We start from the raw sequence: 27,580 nt of genomic DNA, 5'->3' as shown, positions 1-27,580 counted from the left end.
TGTGACACTTGATAGAGAAAACATTATGACAGCCTGACCAGAGGGCTAATAAAAATAAATCCATTAATTACACTCAAGTTATTTATACTAAAGACTCCTTCCCTATATTTCTCTCCTTTCTTCCTCCCTTCCCTCCTTCCACTTTTGATCTCTTCACATCTATCAGTTGCAAACTCCACATTAAAAAATTTTCTTTGTAGTTAATTGTCATTTGGGGTGGGTGGGGTAGTACTGGAGATAGAACTCAGGGTCTCATACAGATAGAAAAGGATTCTACCATTGAAACCCCTCCACAGCTCTTTTTTTTTTTTAATTATGAGACAAGGCTGGCCTCCAATTTATGATCCTCCTACCTCAGCCTCCTGTGTAGTTAGAATAACAGTTGTGTACCAGCACGTCTACCTAGCAAACGGTCTTTTTTTTTTTTTAAATGCAGAAGAATAATAAAGGAACTGTTGGTTCACACATTGGCCCTTTAAATCTATGTCAGCAAAGATCCATGAAGATTTTTTAGTATACATTGAGGAAATGGTATTTTAGTATGAGTTCCTGTTTTTCAGATAGAATTTGCTTCCTATATATAGAAACTTGGAAGGCGCTGACCTGTCTTGAAAAACGAAAAAAAAAAAAAAAATCAACTCATTTATCCCTTTTCATCGTTGGTGGTTTTCTTTGCTGTGCTCTGAAATTCTCTTTTTTTTGCATTAAAGCCATAATCATCTTGGCTCACTTATTAACCAGTACTGATCTACTAATTGGTTGGTTAAAATGATGAGTTATTATTCATTATAAAAATGAGAAAGCATGGGTTAAGTGCATGTGTTCATTGACATTCTGCAGAGATTTCTTAAGCAGAGTTCAAGCATGAGATTTCCCAGCCATGGACGCAAGACTGAAAGAATAAAAGTGCCTTTTGGAACTGAGCAGCCTTATACCGGATTTCTCTAATGTGTACGTGCTATTATTTTAGGTCTCCGAATTCAATCCTTTGACGTTCACCAGTGTAATCGAGTGTGAGAAGCCAAACAATGACCTGACTAGGTTTCGTGGTTGCATGTGAGTATCGTGCATCTTCCTGTGCTTATCATTCTGCTTGGTATAAAGTACACACACGTGCGCACACACACACACACACACACACACACACACACACGCACGCATGCACAGAGTTATAAAATCGGTCTTAAATGTTCTTTGCCACATGGTATAATCTTGTGGGAATGCTACCCAACATGTGAACCTTCTGAGCTGCTTTTTGAACAAGTTCATAAGATCCTGTCAGCAGTAGCAACTATCAATGTCCTTATAATGAGTGTGAGTATTTCTCCCACCTGGTCAGCACCGAGCAGGTAGGGGACATGACAAGGGAAGTGTGATGGCTTACATATAGACTCAGAAAATGGCAGCTGGAGCCATGCAGGAGGAACCTGGTTGGAAGCTCATTCCTTCTTTTAGTAAGTCAGTCATTGAACAAGTACTTATATGCTAGGCACTGGCCAGTGCTCTGGATATAGTACAGTGACTCAACAGACAGAATTCTGCCTTCATATTTATTTTATTTAAGTTAGGAGAAAAGAAAGATTAATAAACAAAAACACACAAATAAGAAATGTAGATTCAATACGTCCAACGTCCAGCACCATTTCTTGTTCCAAAGGAGAAAAAGTAAAAATGTGGATAAATAGTCCAGTTGGTTAGTATGGGGAGAGAAAATGGAAGAGAATAGAGCATTTTGGGATGGAGTTGCTGAATATCAGACTAGAGCTATGGGGACAATTTCACAGAGAATGAGGAAGGTGACAAGGACATAAAGGACATTAGGTTTGACCTGCCCTGATTCACTGACCTTTTGTGCATCAGTGGACTCTGTAGACTTAGCTCCCATCTGGAAGATATGGGACCTTCTCCCTGCTGTTGTCCTGCTCTCAAGCTCAAACTTAACAGTTGAGCCCAGGCTACTGCTTAGTGGTCCAGGTACAGAGTGGCCTCTCTACAGTTATGGAGGGTCAGGGTGTTCTGCTTCCTAAAATGGGTTCTATCTCCAAGAGCTTTCAATAAACTTGAATCTTGGAATTTCTGAGTCATCTAGCATGGCTGACTGTGCCCCCCACACAGTAGGCATGCAGAGATGCTGGGGTTAGTGCATCATGGAAGACTTCACAGTGAAAGGTGAAGTGCATCTGTAGCTAAGTGTGATGGCTCAGTCACCCACTGAAATTGCTCTGAGGATCAGAACTTGGAAAATGTTAGGCCATCACTTAAAGGAAACAGCTAAAGGGGGGTAAAACTCCTAAGAACAAACCTTATCATATAGTCGACAATATCTCGGGGGAGAACACTCAATTACCCATATGTTCCAGTCTGCTGTGAATTTCTGGTCTCTGTCCTTCCCTGGGCTGCCTTCTCCAGGCTTCCTTAACCAGTTGCCCCAGGAGTTGAAGCCCTTGGTACCATTTGCAGAGGCTCTGTGAATCCCCCAGGCCCAAGCCAGCTCGAACAGGTGCTGGGTTTCTGAAGATAGCTGGGCATTAAACAAGTCCTCTTTGGTGCTAAGGCTGCGAGGCTCCGGAGCCTGCACTTACTAACTAGATAACCCTGGGTGAGTTACTCACCCACAATCACTCATCTATACAATGAGAATAATTTAGGACGTTCCCTGTGTCAAGGAAAGTTCAGTTAATTTAATACACAGAAAGTTTTCAAACATGATAGGTGTTCAATAAATATTGACCACTATCATTGAGGCTGCTGTGTTAAAAATAGTATTATAAATAATAATACGGAGCAAGAGATGAGAAGAGTCAGGAGATGGTACAGATAGCCGAGTTACTCAAGTGATCTTCAGGAGGGAGATTAGTGGAGAAGGTGATTGGGAGAATGGCTTATCGTGTGTGTGTGTGTGTGTGTGTGTGTGTGTGTGTGTGTGTGTGTGTGTGTGTGTGTGTGTAAGAACCACAGGAAGAAGGAAGATGGGTTTGAAGTTTCCTGAGTTTGAGGATGTGGCAAATGTATAAGGCACAGTGATCAGATGACAGCAAAATAATATGGGTCAGGAATTGTGTTAATCTGTTGTCTGACTATAATGAAATACCTGAGGCTGGGTACTTATGGAGAGGTTTGTTTAAAGCACAGTAAGTGCAGTATGCTATAGACTATGGTGAGAACCCTCTGGCTGTGTCTCTGTATCTCTCACGGTGGATGGCATCATGGTGGGAGTGTATGTGAGAGGGAGAGATCACATCACCAGATAGGAAGCCAGAGGTTGAGGAGGGGCCAGTAATCCCCTCCCACTAGGCCCCACCCCTACACAGTCCCATTGCCTCTTAACATCAACACAGTGGGGATCAGGCTTCATGCACTTGAATTCATGAGGGATTACCCACATTCCCTCCAAACCATAGCAGGAATTGAGGACAGGGTAGGAGCTAGCGATAAAAATTTGAAGACCCTCTACCTACAGGTCATATTCAAAGTTAGAGAAGAGGCCAGGCCATATGAGACAGTAAGGAAAGAAAAGAAAGGAATGAAGACAAAGTAATCCCCAAAGTTAGGAACAGTCACCTTGATATGATGGGGAAACCATCACAAGGGTGATACCCAGGGGAGGAGACACAGCATGGACATTGAAAGGAGATCTGCAGTACCCTGGGTTCCACAGAAAGCCTAAGGAAGGTGACAACTAAGTCATTTCAGAGAGTTTTAGCTCCAGGATATAGGAGAGGAAGAGACATTGCTCAACCACTCTTTCTAGAAGTGTGACCTAAAGAGGAGGGTTGTGACCAGAAAGAAGGCCCTAAATACAAAAGAGTGATACTTGTTAGAAAGAGAGAAGGTAGGAAGAAAAAAAAAAACAAACCCAGGCTCGTAGAGTCCTTAGGTGCTTGTGAAGGGGACATGGTGATCTCTGTGCATGAGGGGCTGGCCCTCAGTGAGGCTGGTATCTTGTGGCTTCTCAGTTAACCCAGTACCCAGCCTTCAGCTGTCTTGATATCTCCATCCTGTTTCTCTCCCCTGGGCACTATGGAAACAGTCTTTTGAACAGACATTGTTCTGAAAGGCCTGGTCAGACTTTTCCAACAATGCTAACATTAGGTGTTCCCAGCATGGTTGTCCTCATGGGTACATTTCCTGAGAAAGACCTGCTGAGAAGGGAACGAAATCCTTTCTACTCTGTTCTCTAATCATCTTGCCTTCCCCTTTGTTTTTCTACTCTGTTTTCCTACCCTGATGGTCCCCCAGAGCCTGGGCCTAGGAAGGGCAGAGAGTTTGAGCAAAATAATGTGGGCCAGGAATTGTGTTAGTCTATTGTCTGACTATAATGAAATACATATGGCTGTCTACATATGCACAGACCTCTGCATATGTAACCCCATTTAACTGATTTGCTATCTCTACCAGATGAGGTGGTTCGGATTTGCCACAGGATTGACAGTGTGCCCACAGGCCCCTCTTCCAGCCAGACTAACGCAAGCAGGGTCTTTGGAGCCTATGGATAGCATTGTCTGAAAGGTTTTCTTGTGACTGTGGCATACCGTCAGCCTCATCAAGGCTGAAGCTCAAGATCCAGAAAGAATACAAAGGGAGGATCAGCGAGGTCAGGGGATCCAGGGTATTAGCAAAGGGAGCAGGGCAGCCTCATGCTGAGGACTGCTGTCCTGAGCAGGGAGTGGGCCTGCTCATGCTGGATTCCCATGTTCTATCCTGGATAGAGAGAAGGAGGTCAGAGAAAAGGAGGTTGATTCACACTCATCCCAATAATGCTAGGAGCAGTGAACTAACCTGAGGAGCAGATCTGTCATGGAGACTGCAGAGCCAGTTCCTGGTTGGTTGGCTTGTGTGTTTGTTATCATCTCAGGGTGGCCTCCCTTTAGCCTCTGTGAGACAGTAGCTATATGCAAGTAACTTCATCATGCCAGGGAACCATGGATGGCAGACCAAACTCCTCAACAGGCATGCCAGCAAGTTTTGTTCTTTTCTTGGACCAGCCAATCCAAACTCAAAATCTTAGCCATTTGCAGAGCTAAATTTGGGTTTATAGCAGCAAGAAAACCCAAGTCTGAAGTTAAGCTCTCCCCATTGCTGAGTCAGGTGACCTTAGAAATTTACTCTGCATTTCTGATCCTCTGCCTTTGAATTTTGTGGTTAACATTGGCTACCCCCTCAACTTCACAGGCTGACCTGAGAAACAAATGAAAGAAAATATGTGAAATACCACATGAATTAGAATATATCGTGCAACCACTCTGTGCTAGCTTTAGTGTATGGTTCCACTCATGTGAGATGCCTGCGGTAGGACAATCTTATAGATACAGAGAGGGGATCAGAGGTTGTTAGGGCTTGAGAGGAGGGGAGTGGAATAGGAATGGGGAGTGACTGCTAATGGGTATTGGGTTTCTTTGGGGGATGAAGAAAATGTTCTCAAATTAGCTGCTGGTGGTAGTTTCACAATTCTCAATTTACAAAACAGCAACAAAAAGCTCCAGTGAACTATATACTTTAAATAACTGAATATAAACTAAATCTCCTGCTATTAGAAAAAAAGTGTTAAGAACACTTTAAAGACCTGTGTTGTTTCAAATGATCTTTATATGAAGTCTTCAGTTAGAAACTGGAAATAGAAATATTCTTCACCTCTTTCAGGGCTCTGTCCTTAGCTCCTTCCCCAGGGCATCACAGCTGCACATACAGGCCCCTTATGAATGGAGACTTGGCTTAGGATGACTCCATTTGACTGTGTTCAGTCAACTTCATGTTGTATAGTGATCTTTGAAACCACAACTCAATGAAACATTTGCATTTTCCCCTAAAGGATGAAGCAAAAGAAGCTGGCTGGTCATCTGATGTAAATTTCCAATTCACATTATAAATTCAGTTGCCTATTTTTCTCTTCAGAACTATCAATGTTTGTTTTTTATATTTAGGTGCTTTGATGTTTGGATGCATATATACTTGTTATGTCTTCCTGTTGAATCCACTCTTTCTTTATAAGATGACTTTGTTCATCTTTTGGGAGATTTTTGGATTCAAAGCTCTTTGCCTGATATCACTAGAGCCCCCCCTGATCTCTTCTGGTTACCATTTTTACCCCAAAGTTAGAGTCCACAGAGCAGGGTTTTGAGCTTTTCTTCCTGATGCTGCAGAGCCATTTGCAACCACAAAGGGCTAGTGTGAGCATTGAATGCCATCAGGAGCCCAGAGCCTGCTTGTGGGGTACAAATAACAGAGATGTCATGGTAAAATTTCTCTGGTGACTGTGAGTATGAAGGACCCAGGCTGGTGGTGTTGAGGCTAGCAATGGTGTGCTGCAGGCTCCAGCAAAAAAAAAAAAAAAAAAAAAAAAAAGTGGGTAACCTGAATTAGGGCAATGAATTAGGTGAGAAGGAGGCCCTTGGATTAGAGAAATAGCTAGTGAGGAGGTTGATATTGAGAACTGATGGTAGAATGGATGGGAAAACAAGGCATTAATAACACTGAGGTTGCTGGTCCAGCAACCTCAACCAATGTATCAGCAAGTTGCTTTCTCCTGAGGTGCCTCTGCTTGGCTTGGGTATGTCCTTCTGCTCCTTATGGCTGATGTGGAGCCACTAACCAGGGTGAAGCAGAGAGGAAAACCCAGTCTCTAAGTGTTGCAGATGATATGCCCTGGGGGAGGCAGTCAGCCTGAAAACTCTCTTCAAGGTTCTGGCACTTGATATTGCAACCCTTAGACCTTGGGGGGAGGTATGTGGGCACAGGAATGCCTTGTGTTCCTGTTTCTGAATGGACAGATTCCAACCCTGTTGCAGATGCTTGTCAGCATGTTGGTCATTACTAGAACTCACCTTCCTTCACATACTGGGACTCAGACACATAAGAGCCATTCCCAACAGCAAGTGCAGTCACCAGAAATGGAACATCTTTCAAGAGAGAAAAGCTGAGCAGGTCATTTATTAGCTGAACTTGCCATTTCCCAAAGATCCTGCATATGGCACTTTTTTAGTGCATGCTATATGGTACTATCAGACAGTACTCTCATAAAATTTTACTTCTGGACAGTTTTGATTTAGAAGAGATTGGTTTGATGAGTTAAGAGGCCTGGGGACTTGAACTAGATGAACTCTTCGAGGTAGCTTAGATTAAATGTTAAAGGATGTATTCAATTGGCAAGGCTGCCATAACGAATCACCACAGACTGGGCAGCTTTGACAACAGAAGTTTATTTTCTTGCAATCTAGAGCCTGGAAGTCTAAGACCAATGTATCAGCAAGTTGCTTTCTCCTGAGATACCTCTGCTTGGCTTGTGGATGTCCTTCTGCTCCTTATGTCTTCCCATGATTGTCCCTCTATGTGCCTTTGTTCTAATGTTGTCCTTTTTTTTTTTCTACCCCAGTTTGGTGCTGGGAATTAAACCCTTGAGCATATCAGGCAAGCACTGTATGCACAGCCACATCTTCTGCCCCTAATCTCTTCTTTTAAGGTTACCACTCTGATTAGATCAAGTCCTGCCCTGATGGCCCTTTTGAAACTTAATTTCTTGTTTTAAAGACCCTGTCTTCAAATTCCAATAATATCCTAAGGTCCTGGAAATTGAGACTTCAACCTCTGAATCTCAGGGAGGACACAGTTCAGCCCAGGCTGTTGCTTCTCTGAATCTATAATGTGAACTTTGAATCTCAAAGGGGGAAGTGCTAAGTATAGCTTGATGGGCTCACGTTCTTGTGTGCAGCTTCATGGAATTGAGACTCATGCTTGCATGGCCCTGGGTCTATTCCACTGTTATCTGGGACTCTCCCTTTCAGAAGTCTAAGGCAGGTGCCCTTCGCCACCCCCCACTGCTGCATGATGGCATCACAGCTGCGTGCTGGGATTCCCCTGGGTACTGCTGTTTTCCAGCCTTCCTTCCATTGTGATGAGCTGGTCACAAAGAGCTGTGGGTTGTTTTTTGTTGTTGTTGTTGTTTGTTTGTTTGTTTTTTTAATGTTTTTTGGTTGTAGATGAACACAATACGCTTATTTTATTATTATTATTATTTTTTTTTTAACGGAGCTGAGGATAGAACCCAGTGCCTTCCACATGCGAGGTGAATACTCTACCATTGAGCTACAACCCCAGCCTGCTGTGGTTCTTATATAGGCCTGTGCACCTCCTGGTGATGAGTTGCTGTCTGGCTTGATTAGAAGCATAGCATGGTTGTCCCTCAGTTTCCAGGGGATTGGTTCCAGGACCCTCCACTGACACCAAAACCTACAGATGCTGAAGTCTCTAATAGAAAAAGGTGTAGTATCTGCATATAACCTGGGTGCATTCTCCTGTATACTTTAAATCATCTCTAGATGACTTTTAATAACCTAATACAGTGTAAGTGCTATGTAAATAGTCGTTACACTGTATTGTTAAGGGAATTATGGTGAAAAATCTGAAAATGTTCAGTACAGTCAAATATTTGTTTCAATATCTTTCATTCTGGTTGGTTGAATCTACAAATGCTGAGAACCCATATTGACTGTAGTTTCTAAAAAGCTGTCAAAGAAGACTTATCTAAAATAGATATTTTTCTTGTTTCTTTTGAGTTTTATCTCTTATTCCTGGTAAGCATTACTGGAGCTTTGAGATGAGTCATTCTTTACTGTTACTTCAGAGAAATTGTTTTCATATCCAGCTGTTTCTAGAGAGACATCCATGTCAGAAATGTGGCTATGGTGTCCTCTCATTTGGAAAGTGTGAAGCAGGGCTTTCTTCGTAGTTAATATCATCTTATACAGGCTGGTTTCTGGATGCTTCAGCTGGCAGTGAGGTTTTCAGTCTTGAATCTCTTTTTGAAGTAGAACTTTACTCTGTCTCAGAGTTGCCAAAGTGGACTGTCAGCTCAGTGTTGATTGAGCATCTCCCCCACCTCTGTGTTCCTTTGCATTTACTCTGCAAAAGAACCACCCAGCATGCATTTTAGCTTTGATTGCATTGTGTAGCTTTTTCTGATTATTTCCCTAGTAACTGGGTACCGTGCTAGGAGTTGGGAGAAGGAAAAGACTTCCAAGGGTCTCTGGTAAGATTCCAAGAACCTCAGTGGAGGCATTTTGATTGTGGGTGTACCCAGAGGGGTGAGTTTACTGAAAAGGTGGTGTTTTGGAAGGTGCTTCTCTCAGTGTCACTGCCTGGGGAAGATTAGACTGTGCTTGGTTGTAGTTCTGGAAGCCTCTAAGGCTCCCCCTTGAGACCTGTACATTGGGTTCCTGCGATTCTTCTGTCCCAATGTAGTCCTAGCATGGGGCTGTCCTATCCAGCACAGGTCATTGGTGAGCCAGGAGGATGAGTTTGAAGACCAGAAGCTTAAGCTTAGATTACCTTTCTAAATCTACATACTAATGAAACAATTTAGAAGCTTGTTTCATGGGCTTACATTTCAAATTACATATATTAGTATTTCTAATAACTTTGTGATTTTTTAATAAGGGAAAAATGTAAAAAAAATGTTGCTCAAACTAATATCATTCCCTTTTCCAGATGCATATTTGTATTTTTTATGACATGAGGTGCTGATTAGAAGTAACCTTTCCTTTGAGAAGCAGGAGATATACCACCTAGCAAAGCCAACCTTGTCTGGCTTCCCAACTCTGCTCTGCTTTCCACATTTGGTCTTCTCTAGCTATGTCAGTTTCTAGAGTTAAAAAAAAAAAGGTACAAAGTAAATAAATAAGAACCAGGCTTTCCAGTTCTTTTGGATGCCCAGTTACTAGTGAACAGTAACTTTTTCTCAGCTCTTGTAGAGGCACACTAAGATAAGCCACCCGTACTTGAGGCTCCCTGATCACTTTACCTGTCCAGCTTTCAGGTTTTCTGGAGCTTCCAGTTATTCCAGGGCCTTCCTTCCCTAAGGTAGCGCTGATTGGGAATTGTATGCAATTACATGACATGTGCCAATTATTCATCAATAGCATACACGATAATGGGAAGAAGGCTGGACTGTACAAGGAAAACCTGCTGCTGCGAGGGTGTACCATCAGGAATACAGAAGCAGTAGTTGGCATTGTCATCTATGCAGGTAGGTATAGGCACTTTAGATCGTGTGCTGCCATGTGGTGCTGTATGCTCTCAAACATTTCTCCCTAATTTTTTATCCAGAAGAGTAGCATATACCATTGTAGGAAATTTAGGAAACTAGGATACAAAAAGAGCTTAAGTAAGAATTGTTCTAATAATTCCTCAACTAAAAATGTTCTGTCTTGGCATTATAGCATATTTATTTCCATTCATTTTCCCACCATTGTTAACTATGCAAGATTAATTTTATACCCTGCTATTTTGACCCAGATTGTCATATAAGCATAATTGGGTGGCAGCATAGCAGTTCATTCCATGGGATCCACATCAACTGGTCCTTTAACTATTGGTCATTGGCTCACTACATTTCTTCCTTTTCCCCAACAGGACACGAAACCAAGGCTCTGCTGAACAACAGCGGGCCCCGCTACAAGCGCAGCCAACTTGAGAGGCAGATGAACTGCGACGTGCTCTGGTGTGTCCTTCTCCTCGTTTGTATGTCTCTGTTTTCAGCGGTCGGTAAGTCTCCTAGATGGATCACCAATGAATGGGCACTGCTGAGTAGCCTCCAGGCGAGCTCTGTGGGCTGTCTTGACTCATTCTGATCCAGCATTCTAAAACACATTTTTTCCACTGACTTGGACTCAAGGGCTGTTTGCATCAGCACAGGCCACATTGAGATGCCTAGATGATTGATGGCAGAGTAATGTTATTTTCTGAATTGACAACTCTTTGGAAGAATGGATGCATCACAGCAGTAGTAATAATGAGTCCGTGAAAGAAGCATCAGAAAGCTGGTGATAAACTAAGGCCAATAGCAAGAGAAGCACAAATGTTACAATGGGAACTTCATGAAATCAGGAAAAAAGAAACATTACTTGGATACCAAGAAGGGGCTGCAGTTTACATTAGCCTTGTAGGGAAGTGTGTTGACGCCCCAGTACAGGACCTTCACCTTGTTCCTGATCAGCTGCCAACATACACGAGACAGGTGTGACATGGTCTGAGAGCTCAGTGGTAAAGGACATAAGCATATAGAACACAAAAAAGACTTCTGTTATCAGATAGATGGGGGACCCAGTCGGTTAAATCGTGCCTACTGCTGTTGCTTCTCTGAATGTGAACTTTGAATCTCCAAGAAGGAACAATAATGGGAAGCATATCCAAAGCCCACTGATTTTTCATGAGACTAGTCTTTTGTGAGACTACAAAATTCTTTTTTGTGTGCTTCACACTGCTAAACACAGATGATTCCTACATTATGACCAGTGGTATCATTACACATCAACAATAGGAAACTTTTGGTATGAGGATAAGTCCAATTTCAAGCTCCTTCCAGAAATCTGATCAAGGGTGCCAAAAATACTTGTGTGTTTTTACTTTCTTATATGGCAAGGCAGGCTAATAAAGCCATATGTGCTATGTCCTCTGTCCTAAATGTGCTGTAATCTTAAAAGTTTTGCTTAATTTATACTAGTAGTGCTCATACTTTTTCTATCAGATGAATGATGTTTCTCTTCGAATGTTGCTACAGGACATGGATTGTGGGTACAGCGGTATCAAGATAAGAAAGCATTATTTGATGTCCCTGAGTCTGACGGCAGTTCTTTATCCCCAGTCACAGCAGCAGTTTACTCATTTTTGACAATGATAATAGTTCTGCAGGTAACAGTACTAAGCATCGTATGATACTTGCTTTACTTTTCTCAAGAGAACTTGAAAGTCATAATAGTCTGCTAAGAATTTCCTATAATTTCTGCATCTGGGAGAACCACAAATATATCTGCCTGATGTGTTGCTTTTTATTTCTCCACTTATTTATAGGTTTTCATCCTTGGGTGATTTTTCAAGTTAAAGATCTCCTTTGCTTTTCTTAAGATTCCTAATACTTTGAAATCTTGGTGTTGGTCATCATTTTCATTTCATTGTTTTTCCTTTGAATTTTTTTTCTTTTCAGTGTTGAGGATCAAACCCAGGGCCTCATATTAGGCAATCCCCTACCCAAATTACTTTGTTTAAAAATAAATTTTATTTTGAAATAATTTTAAGATTTACAGAAAAGTTGAAAAGACTAACATAAAGAGCTCCCATAATTCCATCACACAGGTTCTCCAAAATGTGAACATGTTATATTATTGTAGTGTATTATAAAGACAAGAAAATAACTTGGGTACTTTGCCGTGAACACAATTCAAACTGCATCATTCAGAGCTCACCTATCTTTCCAGTGATGTGGTTTTTGTTTGTTCCAGGATTCAGTTCAATTCAGGTTATCACATGTATCAGTACTTGTTGTTGTTGTTGTTGCTAATATTATTCACATGCCTCCTTCACAACTCCCAGTTACTGAAAGTCTATGTCTAGAAAGTTTAGTTAAAGATTAGGGATGGTCCCAGTGCTCCAAAGGGTGAGAAGGGAAGCAAGAGTCACCACCAACCCTTTTGAGAATATAGAGAATAACCAGAGGATGTATACTTAGCTTCACCTAGGAGGGAAGCTCTGCTCTCTCTTATTATCTGTGCTTCATATACAGGAAACAGCCTTATTTAACTTCTCAAATTAGTCCTTTTATATAAATGCAAAATTTGTTCTGGTCTTGAGGTAGGGTAATATTTGGAATTTCATTAACATAATTTATTTACCCAGAGAACCATGTTACTCTGAATATGATATTCTGGGCCTATACAAATTATTTCAATGCTGTGACTCTAAAAAGTAAATACTAATTTCAAGGAAGTTGGTCTAAAAATTTCAAGACATGACTGCAAACAATTCTTGCAAAGCTTTGTCCCTTTATTCTATATTATACAAGATTGAAGAAATGGTGCTTTAACACAAAACTAAGCTCTGAAAAAAAAGAATGTCGCTTTTTGGAGGATGTTGTCTGAACTCTGGGGTTGTGTCCATGAGAGACAGGCAACTCCTATCACCTGGGGCCCAAGGGAGGCCTGGGGGTCAAACATTGCCATGGTTTGAGATGACTTTGCTTACGCAGACTCTGACTATGCCATATTTTTTTTCTTTCTCTCTCTCTCTCTTCTTTCTTTCCTTTCCTAGCCTCTCTCGAGCACAATTTAGTAATACGAAAATGCTTGCTTCTGCCCAAGCCATGGTCACACTTCCAGACACCATAGTGGATTTCCGCTCTGCAGTTGCATCATAGGCTGTCCTAGTTTAAACTCTATGCCAATTCCTTAATCCTTTTCCAATAGTGACTCTAAACCAACCTATTTAAGCTTTTAAAGGTACAGTATAGTTCCTGCTTCCTCCTGGTTGTAGTCATTTGTCATTTAAATAGATCAGACCAATTCTATAGCTCCATGTCCTCACGGTCATTCATCCTGTGTGCCTTGTGTCTCCTAGGTTTTGATCCCTATTTCCTTATATGTTTCCATTGAAATTGTTAAAGTTTGCCAAGTGTACTTCATTAACCAGGATATAGAGTTGTACGATGAAGAGACAGATTCTCAGCTGCAGTGTCGGGCTCTGAACATCACGGAAGACTTAGGGCAGATACAGTATATCTTCTCAGACAAAACTGGCACTTTAACTGAGAATAAAATGGTTTTCCGAAGATGCACAGTGTCTGGCATAGAATATTCTCATGATGCAAATGGTGAGTCTGGGGGATTTTCTATTTGGGCTGGACCAGAAAACTGCTATATCCAATGCTGCGTGTGAACACACACACACAAGTTTCAGGGTTTGCTGATTTTCAAGGAAGCAAAAAGACATGGCTGTCAGAGCACCTCGGGAGCCTGATGTCTGGCACGATTTATAGGAAAGGCTGACACTACCAGGCTCACTGCAGTGTGTGGAATGGCAGGCATGTTTCAGCACGCATTTTCTGTCGGGCAAGTGCAGCAGCAGGCAGGGCACTCTTAAGGAGCTCATTTCTGAGGCATGCAGTCATTTCACTCTGTCACACCCAGGGACAAAGAGATGTTTCTGTTGTCACTCATCTGTCTTCCTGTTATCAGCTAAAGATTTTTAGAAGGGCATTGGTTAATTCAGGCTGCATTCTTTCCCTTGGAACAAAATGTCCGTGGGAGCTGGCGAGAAATCAATCGCCTCACTTCCGATTATGATTGCTCAGACAGCCCCTCCTCCCACCTCTCCTTTCCTTATCCTCTGCTGCCTCCTTTGTCTCTGAAGGAAGGCTAAGGGGAGCCACGACTTCTTAAGCCAAGGGTGTGACTAAACCAGCAGTCTCCACCCCAGGCAGGAGAGGGTGCAATGAGAAGTTGTCCTGCACTCATAATTTTTCAGGGTCATAGCACCTCCAAGCGAGGCCACCCTGATCTGCAACAAAGACTTTATTTCCCTCCTATAACTGCAACAAATAACATAAAGAAACCTGTATAAAATGGGGAATAGGGGGAATGGAGCAGCCATTGGGCATTAATAGGAAACTTCTTTAGAGATATTTGATGAGAAATCTGGGATTTTTTTTATGAAATCAAGAATTATCTTGATATCCTCTACCTTCCTCCATATATAATTAAAGCAATTGTAGTAAACAGAAGGCAGAAGAACTTATACACTTTAATGTCTTATTCTCCACCCAAAATAAACTGTCTGTGATAGTATTCCATACTTTAATCTATCCACACTTTTTCCACTCTCCTTCTATCCCCCCTACCCTTTCCTTGCATTAGACCCTGTTCCTCCCTTCTGGTCCCCTTCTCTCACTGCTAGAATTTGTGCAGAATAGCTCATTCCCAGGCAGCATTTTCTTCAGCAGCCTTCTGAAATTGAGATCAGTTTCAGACAGATAAAAAGGACAGGTTTTGATATCTATTGCATAGCAGTGACTATGTGTAGTTAATAATTAGGTGTTGTATGCTGCAAAACAGCTACAAGTAAATTACAGACATCTCACCTTAAAAATGATATGCAGGTGAGGTGATGGATATGCATACATTGCATACATCTATCAAAACATCACATTTTATCCCATAAATGTATATAATTATGATTTGTCAATTAAAAATATTATATTTTTGAAAATATTAATAAAGTCAGGACCTGAGGCTCCATGGGGAGAAATCACAGAAAGATTTTGACAGTTGTTAAATGCTTACCAGAACTAAAGAGTTCTGTTGCCTTCAGAAAATAGGAGAGCATTTCTGGTGAGTAATGAAATAACCAACCATGCATCTCCACAGAACATTTTACAGAAGTGCCTGGATCAGCAGTTGACGGACAGAGAGCACCTTCAGCTAGTTAATCCTATGATCTGATCACTCACTGGTAAATTAATACTGATAAATTTCCCTTTGAGCACTGAGCCCAGCTCACATATGCCGTAACTGGTCATGCAGACCATGGGTGTGCTTCTTTTTGATGACCTGGAGCCACTGACTGTGCATGCCCAGGGATAGGTAGTTCCTGAACCTTGCCCTCTTCTTCCATGAGGACCTCAAAAGTCTCATTGAAGTCACTGGAGTCAGAAAATATCTCACACCAGCATTGGCCCCATCCCTGGCCCCCATATCCTGGGAGGCATGAAGGCAGTCCTTAGTGGTGGCTACATTGAACTCTGATACCTGGTAACCAGTGGTGGGGGAGATGGGATGGGCAGGTATTCCCTTTGCAGGCAGAAGCCAAGCTCCAAATGCACTAGCTAGAAAGTAGATATAATCTTGTGTCCAGGCTTTGCCTTTTCTTGCTGTCCAGTGTCACCAAACTGGGATTAGTGTCACCTAAGAGCAGGTAGGATGTTTAAGAGGAATCAAACATCCCTGCTGCCTGGAATTTTGGTGTTGGGAAGTACTCAGCCTTCTGATAGTGGTCAGGTGACTTCCTGTTCTGTCTCCCCATTTCTCATCTGTAAAGGAAAGTCTCTTAAGATATGTTCAATACATAGGCTTATCCCACATGACTGATCAGTATCTTGGGCATCCTCTTCTCTGGGCAGCTTCTCAGCAGGCTCCCTCATGTAAGGATTCCTTGTAGTTCTGCCCAGCACGACATGCACTTGAAGTTCTAATTAGGTGCTTATTTTGAATGGGTAATTCTCATGAATAGTCTCCTTGTTGCTCATCTATGAAGAAGCAAGCCATCCTAACTGGGAAAAACAGGGAAATTTGTTAAGGATCATTGGTTAACACGCAACTCTTCATACTACTTACCAAATGCCCCCATGGCCTCAGGGACTTTGCTCAACAGTGCCCCCTAAGGGCTCAAGTGCAGCATCACAATCACCCTGTCTGTAAGTGATCCTCCTGTGTGTGACTCTTAGGAGGAGTTTAAGCCTCCCTGATCTGCAGCACTTCACAGGAACAAAGCCTGGACATGTGATTGTGTCTACATTCTAGCTAGTACATTTGGAGCTTGGTTTCTGCCTGCAAAGAGATTACCTGCCCGTCCCACCTTCTCCCACCAGTAGTCACCCTGTCCACTTGTCCTTGATAAGGAGGTTGGCACCAATGAGTGCTCTCATCCCAGCTGAAGTCCCATACATTTGTTTCAAAAGATTCACAATTCCTCATCTGCCTGGAAGGCTCCAGTGAGGAAAGTGGGCCCTATAACCCCATGCATGGTGGGCAAATCCTTAAGTCCTATTGTGTGGACCAGGCCTGCACGTTCTGCCCTGCCTTCCTCCAGGCCACCTGCTGGCCCAATCCAATGTGCACTTTGGTTCTACCTAAAAAGAATACCTGCCCACACCTGACTTGTTGGTTGAGTGGACCACTGTATCATACAGGAAAGGATCCAGGCTTTGTCATCCTTTGGGCCTGAGTGCCACCATCATCCTTCTGTGACTGTGTCTTGTGACTTTAGCAAGCCCCTAAGTTTTCTGAAATGAGGCTTGGTCTGTTCATCTGAGAAATGGGGTTGAGAATATCAGCCTCCTTAGGCTGACCTGAGAGTTCAGATAAACAAGAATATGCTCTAACCTCTGTCAGTGGTTAGTCCCTTAAATGTGGCCTTGCCTTTAGAAAGTGAAGGTACTGAGTGCTCTGGGCACCCTGCCGAAATCCTCATGAAACCTAAAAGGCCCTGAATTGGCTCAATCTGCTAAACCTGCTCAACCTGCTCCCATGATATCTTATTCTGTGTTCCCGTCCTTACAGCCCAGCGTCTGGCCAGATACCAGGAGGCAGACTCAGAAGAGGAGGAGGTGCCCAGGGGGGGCTCATCCCAGCGTGGCAGTATTGGGAGCCACCAGAGTGTCCGGATCCTACACAGGAGTCAGAGTACAAAGTCCTACTGGCGCACAGGCAGCCGGGCTGAGGCCAAGAGGGCTAGCATGCTGTCCAAGCACACGGCTTTCAGTAGCCCCATGGTGAGTGTGCAGGCACGGGCACATGACCCTTTGGGAGGATGCCCAGCCTGCCCTCCTGCTTTCTTCCACTGTCATTTTCTTCAATCACCAAAGGTGTCTATATTTAATTATACAAATAAGCTTTTGCTGGGTCGTTTGGCTCTGCTCAGTTAGCAGAAGTTTTTCTGGCCAGTATCTTCTCCCCACTGTTGTATCTTTTCCAAAACACTGACACAGTCTCTTTGCCATACATCTATGGCTGGGTGATTGCCATGTGAGCCACCCACCAAGGGCGATGGAGAAGAAGCTGTCCTGCCAAATGAAATGAATAAAACATCAGAGCAAAATGACAACTGTGGAAAAGCAAAGTCAATCCCCTCCCCTCAAGTAGTTAATTATTTGAGCCTAAATAGAGTGGCAGTATTTTCTTCCTTGCCTTGTCAGCTGTCCATGTGTTTATAGGCCACCGCCATCGGGCAGGGAAATTTCGAGAAACCAGAGACAAATTCCAAAAGATACTTTCACTTATGAAATGTTTTAAGAACAGAGGGAAAAATACATTGTGAGTTGCTTCATTTCTTATGTCCTTCTGTACCCACATAGAAGCCACCACTTAAATGGGGTGGCCTAGAATTGTGGACTCCGATCAATGGGTTTACATGGGGTTGCCAAAAGGGCCTCTGGGAGACCTAAGGGAAACTGTGTTGGAACAAGTTTTCCTGACAACATTTCTGCATCACATGTCAAAAGTGTTCAAACTTTCTGACCTAGTAATTTAATGATTCAAAGATTGGTGTTTGCAGAAGTTTATCAAGATGTTATTTATATCAGCAAAATGGTGAAAAGAAGTCAAAATATCCAGTGATCAAGAGATGGTCAGATAAATGATGGTATCTCCATCCATTTTGAAGTTATTAAAGATGTGTTTTTATATAATCCTTAAAGCCATTGAAAAGTTCAGATAGTATAATGTTTTGGGTGGAAATGGAAACTGCCAATTTGTTATAACGTATTTTGATTATGTGAAATTTAAATATAAAGATAAAAACCTGCAAGGAAATACAGAAGCATATTTCTGAAAAGTAAATATTTTGTGGGATAATAGGATACAAATTTGTTGAATTTTTCTAGGCTGACACATGTTATTTTGTAATAATATATCTTAGATATATTGTTTTATAAGAAATATGTATTTACATAAGAATATGCATTTTTTCCATATGTAAATGATACATTTTATACAATTAAAGTTATATATAATGTACAATTATAAAATGAAATAAGTGTGTATGTGAGGTGGAGTTCTGTTTATACCTTTTAATAAAACCAAGGCTCCTTAAATAGGTAAGCACGAAGATCCTTGGCAGTTTACTGGTTCCGACTCAACATGTGTCTCCATTTTCTCCCCAGGAGAAAGACATTACACCTGATCCAAAGCTGTTAGAGAAGGTGAGCGAGTGTGACAGGTACCTGGCCATATCAAGGCACCAGGAGCACCCTCTGGCCCAACTCTCTCCAGAGCTGTCTGATGTCTTTGATTTCTTCATTGCGCTTACCATCTGCAATACAGTAGTGGTCACATCCCCGGATCAGCCACGACAGAAGGCAAGTTGTGGAGTATCCCCAAGATCACATGATGCGCTTGATCTTCTCAAAAACTCTTCTGGTAGTCTTCCTGAGGGTGAGCATGCTTCCCTTTCCTTCAAGGAGCTGCTCTCAGGTTTAAGAAAGATGCAGCTTCACATAGGGCGAAACAGTGCATTGGTTCTGCAGTGTCATCCCAGGCTACAGTGGACAGGTCAGGACTGAGGCCAAGTGGGAGAGGACACATTGCCAGGGACACCTTCTGTGCCTCAGACAGGAAGGGCATAGAGTGGCCACCTGGACCTTGTTATAGGGTGGACAGGTGAGTTCAGGAGGCTCCACCTGCCTTGGTACTTCTTCTGCTACCTGGCCTTGAGCAGGGGCAGAGGGAAGGCTACCCAATATGACCTACCCAGAGTCTCAGGTCTCAGATTACCAAAGAAGAGGAGAAAGGAAGGATTGGGTACCCCGACTTTGGGACAACATGCTTGGACTTCAATCCTGACTTAAGGCTTTTAGACATGTTGTTCCTATCTCTGCTTTTTTGGGATGTGGGACAGTGGTGAGGACTTATGGAAAGGGCTCAGAGTCAGGTTTGGCACACAGCAAATTATGAAATGTTAATAAAGACGTTTAACATTGTCCTTCAAGGAGAAGTAGTCAAGGATTAATCACAGGTTACTTAGGGTGGTGGAAATAGCAGTACCCAAGTTAGTTTTGCGTTGGTCCAACATTAAGGCTTTCCCTTAAGACAGGAAAGGTTTGATGTGTTAAGGGATCCTGAATAATCCTTAGGAAGTCCTGCAGGTGGGCCACATTGCTTGAGGGCTGTGCATCAGCATGGGTATATATATTTAGAAGCTAGGCACTTTGGAATGGATAAAAGGAAAGTGTATGAGGGCTGGATGTGTCATAGACCTGTCCCTACACCTTCCTAACCTCCAGGATCAGCCCTTCCAGCAGGCTCCGGTGATGAGCCATTGGCAAGTGACGTGGGGTGAATAGGGTGGGTCATGCTGTCTGCTGAGATAGCATATCTGACAGCAGCTGCCACCCCACTGTGCTCTTATTCCTGCTATGCCAGCCTGCTGAGGCCCCAGTGCACCAAGTGGATCCCAAGTGGACAGGTCTGGACACTCAGAGACCACAGGCTTATGCTGCCAGCCCTGGGCAGGAGCTGCTTCCTACTATAGCATGTAGCTGCCTCTCAGCATCCCTTACCTGGCCTTCAGGATCTTCCACCACCCTGCATTAAAGCCTTCTGGCAGGCGCATCCCTGAATGGGGTATCTGTTTTCAAGGTTAGACCCTGCCTGTCAGACATAAGCAATGTAGCAATTACTGAGTAAGTAAGAGACCCCATCAGAGACCCCATCACGACTGAGGCCATTCTGAAAGTTATACACGCTATGAGTTCTGTGTAGGGAATGGAATATTTAATTGCCCACCCTTAGCCTGAGAATGAACATTTCTCCAGATCATTTCTGTTGCCACATATTGGTGAGTGTCACCTTTAAGAGCATTTGGAGGTATCGGAGCTATGGAAGGAATGTGTGCATTCCCCACCTGAATGTGTAGCATACATAAAGTCATTACATGTGACCTGGGGGAGTACCTCAGTGAAAGAGTATAGGCTTAGTATAGGCTTGTGGATTCAATCCCTATCAACAAAGAAGAATAAGTAAAGTCATAGGCCTAAAGAAAAGGCACCTTTGTCATAGTCTGGTTCTGTTTGCCTTGCTTTACCAAATAACCTAACTTTCTGGAAGCTAATACTATGATTCACAACTTTGGACAACTCTACTTAATCAGAAAGTTTTAATAATAACTTAATATTTTGGTTGTTTCAACATTTGCTCTTTAAAGTATGGTCCCATTGCTCCATCATTAAACTTTTGGAAAGTTTAACAATTTTTAATGATTTAGATCCTGAATTTATCTAAGTATGTATTTATGTATTTATAGCCCTGGGGATTTAACTCAGGGATACTCTACCACTGAACTATATCCCCAAATCTTTTTATTTTTTATTTTGAGACAGACTCTTACTAAGATTCCCAGGCTGGCCTCAAACTTTCCATCCCCCTGCCTCAGATTCCCAAGTTGCTGGGATTACATGCATGTACCACCACACCCAGTGTCTATATATTTAATTTGTTGCAAAAGATTTTTTGGGCTTAGAAATGTGATTTGTACACTGAAATTTTTGTGGACATAATTTAAAGGAATTCATAAAGCTGTCTTTAAGTGACTTTATAATTGGCAAAAAAAAAAAAGCCAGGTTTTATGCGAGGCAATGGTGAACACACTTCTCTGATTCTTTTATGCAAAGTCAGAGGATACTATCATCCCTTCACCTGTCTTCTGACTGCTTCTCTTGAAGGTGAGGGTAAGGTTTGAGCTGAAGTCTCCAGTGAAGACAATAGAAGATTTCCTCCGGAGGTTCACACCCAGCCGCCTGACCTCTGGCTGCAGCAGCATCGGGAGCCTGGCTACCACCAAGTCCAGCCACAAATCAGGGTGCAGCTTCATGTCCACTCTGTCCAACGACAGCATGCTTTTGAGGCTGGAGGAGAGGCTGGGCCAGCCCGCACCAGCCATTGACAGCAATGGCTACAGCACCCCCGCAGACAGCTGGGAACCCAACTCCCCCCAGGAGCCTCAGCCAAAGCAGGAGCTGAGGTTTGAGGCCGAGAGCCCAGACGAGGCAGCACTGGTGTATGCGGCCAAGGCCTACAACTGTGCACTGGTGGATCGGCTACATGACCAGGTGTCAGTGGAGCTGCCTCATCTAGGAAGGCTCACTTTTGAACTCCTGCACACGCTTGGTTTTGACTCCATTCGCAAGAGGATGTCTGTGGTGATCCGGCACCCACTCACCGATGAGATCAATGTCTACACCAAGGGGGCTGACTCAGTAGTCATGGATCTCCTGCTGCCCTGCTCCTCAGGTACCAGCCTGTTCCCTTGCTGTACCCAATTCTTGGGGAAAATTTTTTGAGAAATCTCCTAACCCAGTCTTGTGGGTGATGCAATCTTCATTTATCCTTTTTTTTAAACAATGCCCATTAGAAAATCTAATGGTTTCTTTCAATCACTATTTCCCAGTTTAAAGGTTTGGACTAAACTGCATTAGGGGTCTTTGATGACTGGATTCCTCCCTCAACCCTGCTCCAGAGCAGTGGTGTTGGGAGATTTCTTGTGAAGCATCAGGTTTTAAATCTGAACAGTGAAGATTTGAAACCTCTAGACTAAAAATTCTGGGAAGTACACTCCTGCCCTGTGGACTGGGGGCATCTTTGAGGTCAAGACCACAGTTTTCAGCCTATTTGTGGAGCTGTCTCAGGCCACAATGTGGGGTGACAAGGAGGTATAGCTGCAGGTCTGTCTCCCACTACCCTCTGTCCTGACTTTGTGCTAAGCAGCAGCTCCATGTCAGTCTCTTTTATCCCTTTTGACTTAAAATGGGGATTAAAAACCACTGTTTTGGTTTTTGGAGGGTGGAACTTTATCCAGCAAAAGAGGCTATAAATCTTTCCAGCTAGAAATGCTCCTGAACTTGGAGGCAAGGAGGGAGCCATACTTGTACAGTTAACCTAGTCCTCCCTCCTCCGTTACTCAAACAATTGAGGAGGAGTGTGACTCAGCTCTGGAGGTCAAGAGCAGGGTAGAGGTAAGGATGCTATTGGCAGCTGGAGGGGACCTAATAGGGGCTCTGTTGCCTGACCCTTGAAGCCTGGCTGTTTTCCATATCCTGAAGTAGCTTTGGGTACCTTGTGTTGTAAAATATTATGCACTATAGAAGTCCTTCTGGAGTTTGGCTTCTACCAGCCCTATTAACCATAATCTCAGTGTCCTATGACAGAACTCTGGATACCAAAGCCTGGGACTACCCTGCTGCCTGAAAATATGCTAGAGGATCTTTGCAGACTGGAATTTCATGTCCTCATCACAGAATTGTGTCCTTCAAAAGGCATCTGATCTAAATTTGCAAATGTGTTTCTGAAAATAGTTAGACAACCAACTCTGGATAGGATGTTGCCTTTCTAGCCTTATGGTGGTCCTGTTGTTGGCATAGAAACCAATTCATGGGCTGACATTGTATGGCAAGAGGCTTCTTCAATCTGATGTTTGATTCTTTTTTTTTTTTTAGCTATATCCTTTGTGTATTTTAGCGCATTTTACCTTTAAAACAAATTTTGTACAATTATGTCAGTGTATCTCTGAGTAGTTGAACAGTGTTTTTTTAAAAAACAACAACAACAACAACAAAAAGCTAAGTATATACCTAAGCCATAAGACTTAGTTTCATGCCATTATCATCTAACTACTGAGGAAAAAAGACCTGAATTATAATAATCCATTTCAGCAAAATTTTACAATTCAAATTAGAAGGGTTTCAATTTACAAATCTTTTGAAAGGGCAATATTAATGCAATTCACATCAGAAAATCCAGTTAATACAATTAATAATAAACCACACTTTTGCTATATGGTAGAACTTTCTACTGGCCTTTCAGTTCCTTCAGCCTTCTGATTGTAGACTTGACTGTGACGGCAGAAGTGGTGTTGTAGGTCCAGGCACCACCAGCCACTGTTTTCATGCAGGAACCCCAGTGCTAGATCCCCACAGCCTGTCTCTTCATCTTGGTTTTGCCACAGAAAGGACAAGGGTACTTGGCGTGCTGACTGATTTCAATTTTGTTCAACATTTTTCGGAGGGAGGCACTGTAGCGGGTCCCATATTTACTGATGATTCCTTCTTTCTTAGTGTGTTTAGCTATGTCGCCACAACTTAGGCCCGAGACTGAAGAGCTTGATGTTTGATTCTTGTTTGCATCCACATGGAAGAAAAACATAGATGGGCCAAGCAGATTTTATTCTGCTACTCGAGACCACTTCTGTCCTATTTTGTGATTGTGAATTAAAGTTTACGTAAAGGATCCCCATGCTTCAGTCTTTAACACACACTAACACACACAATGGCTCATATCTAAGGTAGAATGTCTGGACTTGCACTAGAATACAAGAGTGGGACAAAGGTAGTAGGAGAGGCCTGTCATGTCCTAGAAAGAAAGTTAGGAATCCTGTTGAGCTGTGCAAGGAAACAGGTTCCACAGAGGAGACCACAGCAGTTGCCATACTTGTATTCTCTACTAGTATATGTTTTTTAAATGAACAGAAAAATCTCAAATATAGACAAAACACAAACAAAACTTTTATCACTAAGTTTTGATAATAGCATCTGTGTTAGTCAGTTTTTCATCAGTGTACGAAATACTGAAATAATTAACTTATAAAGAGAAAAGGTTTATTTAGCCCATGGTTATAGGTTTCAGTCCACAATTTGTTGGCCCTATTGCTTTTGGGCTATAACAGGCAGAATATTATGAGGAGTTCATGGTGGAGCATATCTGCTCACCTCATGGCCAGGGGGCCAAAAGGGAAAAGAAAGGTCAGGGTCTCACTATATTCCTTCTGAGGGTACACCCCCCAGTGACCTAAAGACCTTCCATTAGACTTCACCTCTTAAATTTTCTACCACCTCCCAACCATGCCAGTCTGCCACATGGGACTTTTGGGAACACTTAAGATACAAATTACAGCACCATTATTTCCTAAAAGAAGGACATTTTAACACTTTCTCCTCATCTCCAAATATTAAAGATGTCACAGAATTTAACCCATCCTCTTTCTTCAAAGAGCTTACAATACTTTCACCAAGAGGCATGTGTTGGTTAAACTGACCCAGTGGGAGAGAATGGGTTGTATTAGCAATGCATGGCTGTGTGTTTGTCTTCCCTGCCCCAGCAGGTAATTGTGTGTCCCCTTGTCCCAGGTACTCAGGGTCCCAAATGGTCCGGACTATCTCTATTTACTCTTCTAGATTTATTTTGACAAATGTGGTTAATCTTAACGCTCAGCTCTTTTTTCTACCCAGAGATCCCTCCACCTGCCCTGTCCCTGGGACAACCAGAGTGCTCTATTGTTATTCTGATCTTGTGTGTGGCAAGGGGGCTGGTATTAGGGATTGAATCCATGGCCCTCTATTGCTAAGGTAACATCCCCAGTCCTTTTTGTTTTTATGTTGAGACAGGATCTTACTAAGTTGCCTAGGCTGACCTTAAGCTTGTAATGCTCTGCCTGAACCTCTCAGGTTGTTGGGATTTTAAACATGTGCCACCCACCTGGCTTGTTATTTTTACTTCAGAGTTCAAAGAATCATCAGAATCTTGAAAGAGTTATCCACAGCTTCTGAGAGCTAAAATACCAGAGGTTTATCTATATATCTTCTAAGACACCTGTAATCCCAGTGGCTCAGGAGGCTGAGACAGAGAATCGTGAGTTCAAAGCCTGCCTCAGCCAACAGCAAGGTGCTAAGCAACTCAGTGAGACTCTGTCTTGAAATAAAATACAAAATAGGGCTGGGGATGTGGCTCAGTGGTAGAGTGCCCCTGAGTTCATTCCCCTTATACGTACATATGTACGTACATAAACAAATAAATACATACATACATACGTAAATTTGAGCTTCATCTTCTCAGGAAATTTAAATCCCTAAAGCAAAGCAATTTAAAGCAACTCTTTTTATTCTAATTATCACCTCATTAAGGAGTCTTTTTTTAAAAAAAAAATATTTTGGGGGGGGGGGTTGTATATGGACACAATACCTTCATCTTATTTATTTATTTATTTTTATAATGTGCTGAGGATCGAACCCAGTGCATCACACGTGCCAGGCAAGCAGTCTATCAATGAGCCACAATCCCAACCCCTCTTTAAGGAGTCTTTTTAAAAACAATTGACCTCTTGCAACATTTTAATTCCACAGAGTTGCTGTATGTCTGTTTATGTTCCATGTATCTGTTTTATACACGAGTGAGATTTTGTCAACTCCCAAGAACAAGTTGGCATTCCCTTGAAGAATTTGTCACCCTTTAGGAGAATGCAGGATATTGGGATAAGAGTGCTTCTTGCTAGGTCCAGCATGGGATGCCCTTGGAATAGTAGAAAAGCTTCCCCAAGGCCAAGGACCTCAAGATTTAGGGTTGCAGATTTAGTAAATAAAATATATAGAATATTCAGTTAAATTTGAATTTCAGCTATATAACATGCATCTCACATGAGGAGGGAACATTTGGATATCTTCTATTTTATTTGGTAATACTACCAATGATGTATGTTTTGAGGAGAGAAACTGCACTTTCTGTTAGTTTCCCATTTTTCGTAAGTATTAGAATGGGCACCTTCCTTTAATAGGCTGGACCAAAGGATTGATTCTAGATGTCTTTTGATGAGGTTTTTGTTTTCATGAGTTTCTCATTTCAACAAATGATCTTAGAAATAGCTAAAAATATGCATTTTGATGAGACCAATTAGTTGATTTATTTCTTTGAATTCTGTATGGAACTGTGCACATTATTTGAAAGTGATGAAGCAGATGGGGGGGTTGAATTTACTGCAGGGTGTTATGCTGGATGCCATTCCTTTTTATTCAATTTCCTGCTTCTACTCTGACCTAGATGACGCCAGAGGAAAGCATCAAAACAAGATCCGAAGCAAAACACAGAATTACCTCAACCTGTATGCAATGGAAGGCCTGCGTACCTTGTGCATCGCCAAGAGGGTGAGTGGGAACTGTCTCTGCAAAGAAGCAGAAGTGGGTGCCTCAACGTGTACAGTGCCTGACACAGCATTCAACAGTGTATCTCATATAGGTTCTGAGCAAAGAAGAGTATGCCTGTTGGTTGCAAAGCCACTTAGAAGCAGAATCATCTGTGGACAACCGAGAGGAGCTCCTTTTCCAATCTGCCATTCGCCTTGAGACGAATCTGCATCTATTGGGTAATTATGCCTGTGATCTGCCTGTCCTACGGAGCAGTGTTGAAATTGAAGAGAGGGTTTTGGAGAGGATGCTGGTCTGGCTGTAGTCAGTGGCTGATCTGCATGCTCTGGACATGGTTAAAGAACCACCTGGCTTGATGCCATTGGGTCCCCCAGCCTACATGATCCTTGAATAAACATTCTCACTGGCCTATTTCCATGGGACCCATATGTACCCAGCATTCCATGATGGCAGCCAGCTTGCCTCCCCTAGATCCAGCTCTTCCACCAAAAAGAGAGATGAGCAGCAAGTCTTTTGACAATTGAGGTTTGAAAGGATTTCAACCTCCTGGCAAAACAAGAGAAAGGGTTGTGCCCTTTCTGTGCTGCACTTTGCATTTTATGAATATTTTACAGATTATTTGGAGATGAAAAGATAATGGGCTCATATTTACTAAAACATGCTCATATTTCCTACTTGTGTTCCTATTTATATTTAATAAATATGATGAGTGTTAGCAATAAAATATTTATTATTTTTATGCTCATTTCAACATTTGAAATAATCAATTTTAACTTCATACTTATTAGTGAATAAATCACCTTAGTCCTTGTATGGGTAGAGTTTGTTACTCTAGGTGTTCTCAGGAAGAGCTCATCACGACATTGACATTCCCTTCCATCCTCAGATCCCATTCATTTTGCATAAAGTCCTAGAGAGTTTCTCCTTCTCCATTTAACAAAGAAAGGTTGCATTCACTTAGCCTCATTCTCTGGGCAGAGGAGTTGAGAAATCTATATGTCTAATATAAAATATACTTAATATTGAATGGACTGATGTACACTAGATATAATGAATACATGTACACACTTCATATAATAGTCC

General features: G+C 42.4%; 1 protein-coding gene and 1 pseudogene across 3 annotated transcripts in view; one reads left to right on the top strand and one right to left on the bottom strand.

Annotated features, from left to right (window-relative positions):
* Positions 1-27,580, top strand: part of Atp10a (ATPase phospholipid transporting 10A (putative)) — a 189,852-nt gene that overhangs the window by 137,198 nt on the left and 25,074 nt on the right. For 2 of the 3 annotated variants that reach the window (XM_078049105.1, XM_078049104.1), the window contains exons 3-12: positions 971-1,056; positions 9,912-10,018; positions 10,405-10,536; positions 11,552-11,682; positions 13,381-13,633; positions 17,097-17,308; positions 18,698-18,892; positions 21,254-21,821; positions 26,394-26,497; positions 26,589-26,715. In XM_078049105.1, the coding sequence (XP_077905231.1) occupies positions 971-1,056; positions 9,912-10,018; positions 10,405-10,536; positions 11,552-11,682; positions 13,381-13,633; positions 17,097-17,308; positions 18,698-18,892; positions 21,254-21,821; positions 26,394-26,497; positions 26,589-26,715 (1,915 nt within the window). The remainder of the gene's footprint in view (positions 1-970; positions 1,057-9,911; positions 10,019-10,404; positions 10,537-11,551; positions 11,683-13,380; positions 13,634-17,096; positions 17,309-18,697; positions 18,893-21,253; positions 21,822-26,393; positions 26,498-26,588; positions 26,716-27,580) is intronic. The other variant, XM_078049106.1, reaches the window with a different exon arrangement.
* Positions 23,374-23,729, bottom strand: LOC101975921 (large ribosomal subunit protein eL43 pseudogene; annotated as a pseudogene).

The sequence above is a fragment of the Ictidomys tridecemlineatus genome, chromosome 5, assembly GCF_052094955.1.
Source record: "Ictidomys tridecemlineatus isolate mIctTri1 chromosome 5, mIctTri1.hap1, whole genome shotgun sequence".
Taxonomy (NCBI): domain Eukaryota; kingdom Metazoa; phylum Chordata; class Mammalia; order Rodentia; family Sciuridae; genus Ictidomys; species Ictidomys tridecemlineatus.
This window is presented reverse-complemented; position numbering and strand designations above follow the sequence as displayed.